Consider the following 11,061-nt stretch of genomic DNA (forward strand, 5'->3'; position numbering starts at 1 on the left):
CATCCAGACGAAGGCAAGACAGCTGGAACGTCGTGTGAATAAAGGATAGTGCACTGGAGAAGTTATGCAACTGTTTCTAATTTTGTAGGTCTTGCATTGATCTGCACCTCGCTTCTGCTTGCAAGCTCAAACTAAGAACGTTGCTGAATAACTTAGTGTGAGACCATCAATGTCTTTTTGTCTTCAAGTTCTGAAGCCTGGAGACAAAATCCACTGTCCTCGTTTCACCCAAAAATGCATTCAAAGAGGATTTTGTACCAAAATTACCTTAACTTTGGAAGGTACCCACTTATGAGAGCCTTAAATCCGTTACCTTTAATGCCCTTTACCCCAAAGGAGGACTGTAGATTTTGCCCCCCATCTCCTGTATAAGAGTTACATTAGATGAGGTCTATTAAAGGCTGTATGGACAGGCTGTATAAAGGTTTTCCATAATGTGAATAGCTGATAGTTTAAACATTTTAAGACTTAATTTTGTATAAAATCTGCATCTGTAATGCACAGTCTCTGCAGCCATTCGATTAGTGTTGTGAGAAAAGGTTAACGCACAGGTTTAACGTCATGTCCACTCTTTACTTCTCACTCTTCCTGTTGGTGACTGTCCCTTTGGTCGTGACGCACAGATATATAAATAAGACTTTAATGTCTGTCAGTGTTCCAAGAACACTTGTTGCTGGTTTACACATGTGCGTGATCACACATGCAGCGCCTCTCTAAAGGAACTTCCTGTTTACGGCCAGCTGTGCTCCTGCGTATCCTGACTGAGAGCTGACCAGATCCTGGCCTCTGAGCTCTGACCCCTAACCCTGGAGGGGCGGGGGAGAAAATGCGGGGCACCACCCTCTTCGCCCTGCTGACGGGGGTCATGCTGTACCTGGTGATGGGTGCGCTTGTTTTCCGCACCCTGGAGGCCCCCGATGAGAATCTGGCGTACAAAGACCTGCTGGCTACCAAACACACCTTCCTGGAGAATAAGTCCTGTGTCACCGAGGTGGAATTTCACAAGCTTGTGAAGGTATGTAAACACTCACACTGACTGTGTTCATGTAGCTACAACTTTAGAACAACTTTAATACACAGGCATTTAGTGTTGACACTATTTTAACATTTAGCGTCTCCAGTGTCCGTCAGAGACAGACATCCATAAATCTACTTAGAAATCAGAGAAAAAAGAAGCTCTGTATAAGTCCAGAACTTACCTTACTGAAGTTCCACAAGTTAAAGCATGATTATCTACCAAAGAGAAGTCAGATAAAGAAATAGGAGAGACAGAATCCTTAAATATTGGGAGGGCAACATGAATTTTACTTTTACTTTTTGACATTACTGAGGTTTAGAAGGTCCCTTCAAATCAGACACAGCCACTCACTCACCAAGTTATTTGTTTTAAACCTGTGGAGATAGATATGAACCACTTTTTTTAACTTCTGCAGTGTGTAGGTGTCTCAGCATGCCATCAAAATGCTGAAGGTTTGGGTATTCTGTAAGTAAGTCAATAAAATGTATTTACGTAGTATAAGCATGGCAGAGGGATGTTTTATGGAGCAAGATACCAGTTAAACCAGGATTCTTCCAATAAATCAGGATTATTTGCTTCATAAATCTGCTCACAAAGTTTCTCCTGACTTTAACACCACATCAAATTTCAGTAGATACAAAATCTACCAGTTTGATATTAGCTGCACTTCCTCAGCTCATATCTTACCCTCATATTTTAGCTTAATATAAAGCTGACACCATTGCATCGTGAACTTTTTTCTGCACTACATTTATTTGGCAGATAGAGTTATGTTACTTTAGCTTATATGATTTAGAAACTATGATGCTTCTATTAAATACGACAAACGATCAAACATGAATGCCTCTCCTGCAGGGAGTGGCGTATGCGGTGGAGGCAGGCCTGGATCTGAGCAGCCTTCCTGCCAACTTCACCAGCCGCTGGGACATGGCCTCTGCTTTCTTCTTCTGTGGTACCATTATTACCACCATAGGTAGGTGCGGACCCGCCTTACGGCCTTGCTTTGAAGATGTTGACTTCTTAAGACAAGATCTCTGTTTTATAGTGTCACGTGAATTTCCTGTATATTTAGTCTATCTTTTTTTTAATTTTTTTTTTTTTAATCTGATTCAGGATAGTTGTACTATTTTTCCTTTAGTACAGGGCATCTATTGTATATCCCTGTCTCAGTGAGATAACTGTCTAAACCAAGGTTAAATATATATGAAAGACATCTCTATAGGACTTGCATGCATATTAAAGGAGACCTTTTATTTTATATTTTATATTATATATTATTATTATATTAATATATATTACATGTTTTATTTTACAGTTTTTGATGTCTACATTCAATTTGAAAAAAGTTCCAATAATAAGGTTAACTTATGTATAAGTACAGCTCCTGTAATAGGCACCCTTTAAGTTATTAAATATCTGGAGTCTTTGTGTTATTATTTAACAGGTTTTGGGAACCTGTCTCCTCGGACGTGGTACGGCCAGTTGTTCTGTGTGTGCTACGCTCTGGTGGGCATCCCCATGTTTGGCATACTGCTCGCTGGAGTGGGCGACCACATGGGCACAGTGCTGCGGAGAGCTGTGGCTAAGATTGAGACCCTCTTCCTGGTAAGCCTGCTCTGTCCTGCCCAGGGACACAACCTCAGTTGGATTTACTCCTGTCTGACACCCAGCTGTAAGAGACAGGAAGCTTGTTTTTTACTGCTGTGTTACCGGTGAATAATTGAGGCCTTCTGCCTCTGTATTTGTTTTTTCTCTCTCAGAAACGTAAGGTGAGGCCGACCACTGTGCGCGTGATCTCAGCGGTTCTCTCCATCCTGGTTGGCTGTCTGATCTTCCTCGCTGTTCCGACGGTCGTGTTTCAGAAAGTGGAGCATTGGACATTTCTGGAGTCGCTCTACTTTGTTGTCATCACTCTCACCACAGTCGGCTTTGGAGACTTTGTACCAGGTGACTGACACATAATACAGTTACACACAACATAACATCCCCTTTCATACAGTGTAGAGAGCAGTTTGGTGCTCTACACAGTAATGAAAAGGACATGTTCAAAAGCTGTCTCCGATATTTTGAGCACAGTTTGAGGGGTCTGCAGGGTAAAAGGTTGTGAGCCACTGGTCTGGTGGATGATTAAAACCACGTCTGTAGCCTCCCCCCACTCTCCCTGTGTCCAGGTGGTGGTCGGACAGGTGGGATGCTCTTCAAGCCTCTGGTGTGGTTGTGGATCGTGTTTGGTCTCGCATACTTTGCTTCCATCCTCACCATGATAGGCAACTGGCTGAGGGTGCTGTCTAAGAGGACCCGCGCTGAGGTGGGAGATAAGCTATGAGACAGCAAGGAGTGTTTACAGAGCTGTGCTTAATCTTGTTTGGATGGTCATCTTTTCTGTTTCTACTCCCTCTCACTCTTAGATGGAGGAGTTGAGGGCCCACGCTACAGACTGGACCCAGAACATGTCCATGGACTTCCGCATCCCAAACCCGCTGGAGTTCAACGACCCGTTCCTCCTGCAGCGCCGTCGCTGGAAACGCAGTGAGCGTCGGCGCATCCGTCGGGGAGCCCATGTTACTTTGGGACACTGCGTTCGAGGAGGGTCGGAGAATGGACACCTGCCCAACCGCTGGGCCGTGCACTGTAGCTCCATGAGCCAGCTGGAGGCCTGTTCGTCTCTTGAGAGGGCAGCAGCGGCCAAGTCCAGGCCGCGCGTCAGTGCTGATGGAGTAGGAATGGTCCCGAGAGCGAGGCCCGGATTGAGGGTTGGCCGCGCTGTGGGTCAGCAGGTGGAGGGCAGGTCGTTCCCTCACCTGCTGGCCCGCTCATTCTCCCTCCCTGTGGCCCCCTCCACCTCAGAGCTGGACTCAGTTGGTGCAGCGATGCAGGGAGGATCCCCTTCTGGATCCGAGTCCCCTTTTGACTCCAGATCAGACTGCTCCTCAGTGTCCTCGTCCTTCTTGGTGCTCCGCAGGTTCCAGCCCTGTTGTACAGTGCAGGAAGAGGGAGGAACCAGAGCTGCAGACGTGAATGCAGCTCAAGAGAAAAGCAGAGAGATTCCAGCAGAGAATTACGGATCTCTGGCAAACAGCTACATACACACTCCTGCCCCTCCTGTACTCCGTCGCTCCTCCTCCCCTCATCCCCCTTTTCTTCCTTCTTCTAACAACCCAATCCTGTTCCCCTCCGTTCCCCTCAACATCGCCTCCTCCTCCGGATGCCAGCTGCTGGACTTCTTTGGAGAGAACCTGGCGTACATCGACGAGTCCTCGGACACTCTGAGTGACCGCGTTCAGTCAGCAGCGAGCGAGGAGAGGAGGAGACGGCCGCGAAAGCCCAAGAGGAGGAGCATGAGGAGGCAGCTGTCACACAGACTGAGCCCTGCGCAGTTGAGGAGGCCCAGCGGTGACATGCGGCCGCCGTCAAATCCCCCCACACCTCCCCCAGACTCTTCTCTTTCAGAGGACCAGGCCAGCTCGCACTCGGAGAGCAACCACGCTCAGCACACAGAGCAGGAGTCAGGAGGTGACAGAACAATTTAGTCTACACCAAAGCTGTGACTCCTACTTAAAACATTTAAACCACAATCAGATCTCACCATCATGAATGTATTTTCAGTGTTGATGATCAGCCTCACAAAGTCAAGCCGCAAATTATTATTATTTTTTTTTACTTATTTGCTTTTTGACAGGGTTCAATAGACATTTGCTCAGGACAGGTATTCTTGCAGGGCGGGACTAAAGATGATTGACAAATGACAAACAGGATGATAAGACATAAATCCAAACATACTCCAGACTGGTTAAATGTATCATTCACAGATTTCTGCTTTAGATTTTAAAGCAGCAAACACAATTAAGAGTTTACAGCTAGCTGGCTTGTGAGACAAAGACGAATAGTCGTGGACTTTTAGAGTTGGTGAAGTTCTGTCCTGATAGAAAAAAATACCAACACACAGGAAACTTAACCAACACTTTGTGCTCACGTTCAAATACTGCTTAAAAATGTTATTCAGTGTGTATTAACCAAGATCAAGTCATGATGTTGGTTTTGGTTACTGACAGCCACCAGCAGATATGAAAAGGTTTAAGTTTATAGCATGTTGTATTCAGCATCCTCTTATTTTAATATTCACTACAAATTAATGTCAGAACCTCCACAGATGGTTATAGAAGAAGCAGAAGAAGAAGAAGAAGCAGAAGAAGAAGAAGAAGAAGAAGAAGAAGAAGAAGAAGAAGAAGAAGAAGAAGAAGAAGAAGAAGAAGAAGAAGAAGAAGAAGAAGAAGAAGAAGAAGAAGAAGAAGAAGAAGAAGAAGAAGAAGAAGAAATACTTAACTAATCCACGAGGGGAAATTTAATCTTTTCACTCCGTTATTACAAACAGCAGTGGGGGATTCGGTGCCTTGCTCAAGGCATGTAGTGAAATATTAATGATATCTTCTTCTTGATGGCACTTGAATATAGAATAATACCTCATACCTGACACTGCCATGATAAATATTAAATATCTCAACCTGTTCTCTAAGATCTTTAGGAAATATGTACAATGTTTTAATCTTTAATGTACAGTTGGCCCACATGCATCCAGATGACCCTGTTTAATTGCTTTGTTAATCAGCTGAGTGTAACTGTGACACTGTGCTGATCATCTTATTTGTTTGAACAAATCCTCTGAGCTCAATCGTGCCACACACAGTTTGTACTGTATTTTTATAACTAATGAAGCCAATCCCAGTGAGCTCTGACTTCCTTTCGGTCTCAACAGACTCATGGGCATTGTGGCAATTACTACAAATAATGGTCGCTTTCAGTTCACTCCAAAGTGGAACGACAACGACTTTATCAGCTTTTATGTGTCAGATTTCACAGCACTCAAATCAATAATGAAGACATTTTACTCCAAAATTCAAAAGTCAGCCTCTAGGTGGTGCTAAAGGAAAAGTCAGGACATCACCAACATTTGGATTTCTCATGCTGGATAGATGTTTATGGAAAATTTCAAGGCTAAACATCCTGTAGTTGTTGAGATAACTTGGTCTAGACTAATGTGGTTGACCGACTGACATTACCCAGTTGCGCCTACATTTTTCTAACAACAAAAAAAAAAAGCCAAATATATCTAAAGAGAGAGATAAATAGGGCTTTAAAAAGAGGGAGTCATGCGTCCCTTTAAACTGGACCACAGCTGATTCTGTCATTTAAAGAGACAGAGTCACGTCATTATCCAGACCTCGTTATGAAATACGCATCAACTTTCTTGACAAATTTGTCTTCAAAACTCGGCTTTAAACAGGCTCTGTGAGGCTAACTTTAAGCTTAGCTTAAAGAAAACATGCAATCAGAGAAGATTAAGCCACCTGTTACGGATTACACTGTTTACAGGGGAAAAGAAGGAGGAGCAGAGGAGGTATTTTAAACAGCAAATGTTGTGTATTGACGAAGTACTACTCTTAAAAGGACATAATTTATTCTTCTAATCTCTTTTTGATCATAAGACACGATGCGTCAGGATGTGGGTGGCTTACCACGTTGGCTAAAAAAAAAACCCTTGGGAAAACCCTGCTGAGCCACAACACCAGTACATTAGTATCATGGCACGGCAGGGCAAACATCCACCCTCAGAGCAGTGTCAGGCCTCTGACGTCTTAAAAAAGTGCAACTTCGTGTTTAAACTTTTGTGCTTCTGGCACCATGACGAGCATCTTTGCGTGCTCCCTTGGACATACAAGGTCAAGGGCTATACTACAAAAGGGCTGTACTATTTTTCCTCTATTTAACATCTTATAGTGACATATTTAAGAGACGATTATCCAACCTCTTATCAGATGTGCCAAAGAATATAGTGAAGAAGAAGAAGACTGAAACCTTAACATCCAAAAAAATTGGCTTTAAAAAAAGTTTTATGATGATATGCATTCCACAAATTTATTACACTTGAAGGATTTAGTTTGTGTGATTTGAATAGTGAATGAAAAAAAAACTCTACAGACACCTTTAAATTGCACAATGCCTGTATTTAGTGTCCACACAGTGAAGTTTAGTGACATAAAACTGCACCTGTGTCCCAACTTCATTCTGTTTTTGAGTGTGTTCCCTCTGAGTGACGAGGCTCAGTGTCCTGAAACCAGTAACAGTTAACTATTGAGAGTACTGTTAATGTGTACTTGTCCCATAATGCAATGCAAATTAGCTCTAGAAAGACTGTTGATTACTAAACAGAAATATATTTTTCTTTTTTGTTGTTCTAACTTTGTACACAGTCTGTAGCAGGAGACGTGAAATGACCTGAGCCCTGAACTCTCAAAGTCCTGAATGAACTCGGCTCTCGGGGAGTGTGGGATAAACATTAAGTTCCTGCTTACTCAGAACCAGGAGCTACTACAAGAGGCTTCTGTGGCAATATGCCCTCCACCAGCGCCAAAATAAGTAACTGAATGAATCCAAACTGGAGCTCAGGCTGCCACATATTTTGTCATCTGTTGACAGTGGGCTGGAAGAAGAGAGATATTCACATGGCACCATGCTGTGTGCTGAGCACGACACAGCGACATCCTGAGTCTGACTCCTGACCTGTCAACGATGTTTTTATTTTCTGTCTTTAATTCTTTTTATAAACCTTTAAAACATTTATCATATGTGGTTTAAAACTCAAACTTTACCGTCAGATTTGTGTGTCAGACTGCAATCACACAGGGTGCTTCCTGTGAGGAGTAACCTGCTCAAATTAAGAGTGAGAAAACGAAAGATTAAAGTCACTTATTGACCAGGTTTAGTGAGATTTGTCTAGTGAGTTAAGCTAAACTAAATGACAGATTAATTGTCTTACTAAATGCTGTATTTAAGTCAATTTACACATTGTCTTTGTCAAGTAAAGTTTTACTCTAAACGCCAATTACAAACCTGAACCCTGAATCTAAATAATGTTTCTATCCTTAATGTAAACCTGAATGTTAAACTCTTATTCTGGTTCATCCTAAATATTTTTGTCTTTTAATCTGACTCATAAAGACACAGTGAGAAAACAGAACCCAAACATCATCAGATCATCTACACTTTGCACCAAATAGCAGTCTGTTTTCCCTCCTATCCTCTTGGCTCTCTCCAAGAAACTTAAATGTGTCTTATCTGAATAGCCGACTCATTATATGTGCGTATCATAATTTAAAAAAATCTGTTTCTGTTTTTATATTACTAATGAAGATGTTGCTTGGTTGCCAGTAAAAAGCACAACAGAAAACAAAATTGGAAATCCAGACAGCACATTGAACAGATCTTTTCGGCTTCCACCCTGTCCAGTTCAAACACAGGGTGCTGAAATATGAGATCCTCACCAAGCACATAAAGCTGTTTTTCTTTTCTTCTTAAAGGCCTGTAGGAAGTAGTGGTTATAATGTTTTATTTTAAAAGTTGAACTCAATACAGACTTAATTTTATTCTTGACATCCAGTTCTACAGAAATCATAGTAATGTCGCCCTCTTCTGTTCAAAAAGAGATCTGCAGGCCTCTGTGGGTTTGGCCTCCCGGCTGTTTTGTCCCAGTAGGGCCTCAAGTACAACCCTGGTCTCCAAGTTTGAGTGCTTGAGGAATATGGCTTCAATAATGCTGCGGCCACAGATCGGTATCTTCTGTTTCCTCCTGTGTCTCATTACTGCTCTGCTGCCTGTAAAACCTTTTTTTAATTTAGTGTTTATTGTGTCCTGTTGCTCCGAGAGCTGCATTTTAATTTAACTGCCAGAAAAAATAGGAACAGTTTTCAGTCCAGTTTTAACGAATAAATCCTTGTCCAAACCTGCACTGTGTGCGATATTTTAATGCTGACTTTAAAGGTGCAGGTGAGCATTGCTCAAAACGTTTCACGACTGTTATCAAAGGCTCTTTTACATTTAAGGTCTTAATGTGTAGGGTGAGTGTGTGCAGAACCACAGCAGTGAATCGTGACATGTATCCCTATATATAAAGGCTATACAAACTGGATGTATGTATGTATGTATGTATAGTGTGCTTTCAATGGTACTGAGACTGTGTGTACACTCCCACTAAAGGTCAGAAGCACAGACATGGCTTATGAAGAGAAGAAATGTGTGTGTGTGTGTGTGTGTGTGTGTGTGTGAGGGAGAGAGAGAGAGCAGGGGTCCATATCCACAGCAGACTACCCCTCCCAAGGACAGAAGGACCCAGTGTGAGACAGAGCAGGGCGCTCCACCGTGGGATAAGTACAGGTTGGATATAGCAAGAGGTAGTTAAGTGGAAAAGACTAACAGATGCTGGGGCTAGTTTACTCAGGGGGGAGGGAGCCTCACCACAAGTCCAGCACCAGCACCCCGTCACAACACACACACACACACACACACACACACGCACAGTGAGGCTGCATTCTCACTGTGGCTTAGAAAAAAAAACAATTTTACTGCAATGGCTGGAGAACAGTTTGTATCTCTTTAAGCTTTTTTAACAGCAGAACTAGCCAGGATACAAACTTCTTCAGTAGACACAGACTTTACTTTCCATTGATGAATTCAATTTTTAGAAACTTAACTCTCAGGTCACCAGATTTACTCAAATATAAAATATAAATAAAAACAACATAATGTACCAGTTGGGACGTCCAGGCATTAAGATGTTTTAGTATATTTGGGGGTTTTTTTAGCAGTTTTTTAATATATATGTTTGAGATTTACTACGCTTCCAATCCATACATATAACAGGCAAAAGAGCCCCCTAAACCGGACAAGGCAGAAAGAAAAAAATACAACGTAACGTAGCAACATAAGTGATTGTGAGGCCAACTTTACTGTAAACTAACAGCGACGTTTAAATAGGCAAATTAACACTTAGCTTGAAGGTGTCGTCACACCTTAACCATGATACTAACAGCAGGCTAAATAGATGTCGTGTTTAAATCCTCATCTTTAGTTTAAATATCGTAAACTTAATCCACCGTCAGATCAGTTTCATCGCTGAGAGTTAAACTAACGGTCAGTATGACGTAGCACAAAGCAGACGCGGCGTTGCTGTGGTAACCGGTGGACTGAATGATCTGTTTATCCCATAGACTGTATAATATACTGTATATATACAGTCATTGGTTTATCCAGATTACAATAACCCAACATCGTTTTACTTCTCTGGTTTTTAAACCGATTCTCAGAGGTCAACGTTTTTGAGCTGTATTGTGTTTGTTGTGTTCACAACACTAAAAAAAGATCAACTATGTGCCTCAGAAGAATAAAAGTTGTTTATCTTGGGAGTTGTATGTAGTGAGTCTGTTTTGATGCAACCTCATTCAGAATCCCATTCACATTTTTAACACAAATAGTAAAACTAAAGCCTATGAAAGATTCTTAAAATACGCTGTGTCTTGTATAATTGGATGTTATTCTTTAAGAACCATTTTTTACGGTACTGGGTAGAAATAAAAATATCCAACCTGTGCTAAACCATACACAGTACACAACCTTATACCGTTTACAGTGTAGGGATCTCTTGGTCGAAGAGTTAACATAAGAATGTAGATCCTGCAACACCTTTCTTTTGCACGGAGAGAACACAGCTAGAAACCCTTAAAAACATGCTCTGAGATACACCTGCAACATCGACGATTATGTAAAAATAAAATAAACGTAACAACTCCTCATTGTGTTCTTCAAACCGACACAAACCACTCAGAAACAAGTTTTTCATGTCAGCATGATTTCAGTTACCACATGAAAAGCACTTGCTCTGTTGATACATCCGTGACCGGATGTTGTTGCAACAACCTTATATTTGTCGGACAGGCCTTTTTCCTATTCAAATAAAACTTCAATGTCACCCAGGTTTACAAGACGCACACGCAAACACACACACACACACACACACACACACACACACACACACACAATACAATACAATACATAAATCCACATCTCACTGTCAGCAGGGTCACCAAGAGAACACGCCCTGTCACAATCACAAAAAATTTCACAATAAAAGCCAGGGAATCATTTCTGTGCTATCATGCATGACCTCGCCAGGAGCACGCACACACACAGCCAGTGACTCTCTCTCTCTTTCT

The 11,061-nt window shown here is 42.1% G+C and overlaps 1 protein-coding gene across 1 annotated transcript; it reads left to right on the top strand.

The window, feature by feature from the left end:
• The first annotated feature begins 826 nt into the window (after positions 1–826).
• kcnk4a (potassium channel, subfamily K, member 4a) lies at positions 827–4,837 on the top strand. The gene is made up of 6 exons (XM_069670371.1): positions 827–1,015; positions 1,874–1,991; positions 2,463–2,623; positions 2,779–2,965; positions 3,190–3,326; positions 3,427–4,837. The coding sequence occupies exons 1-6, from the start codon at positions 827–829 to the stop codon at positions 4,546–4,548; spliced, it is 1,914 nt and encodes a 637-aa protein (XP_069526472.1). The 3' UTR covers positions 4,549–4,837.
• The last annotated feature ends 6,224 nt before the right edge of the window (positions 4,838–11,061 follow it).

The sequence above is a fragment of the Semicossyphus pulcher genome, unplaced genomic scaffold (genome assembly GCF_022749685.1).
Source record: "Semicossyphus pulcher isolate SPU_LCO1_2020_fin unplaced genomic scaffold, fSemPul1.0.p SCAF_2, whole genome shotgun sequence".
Lineage (NCBI taxonomy): Eukaryota > Metazoa > Chordata > Actinopteri > Labriformes > Labridae > Semicossyphus > Semicossyphus pulcher.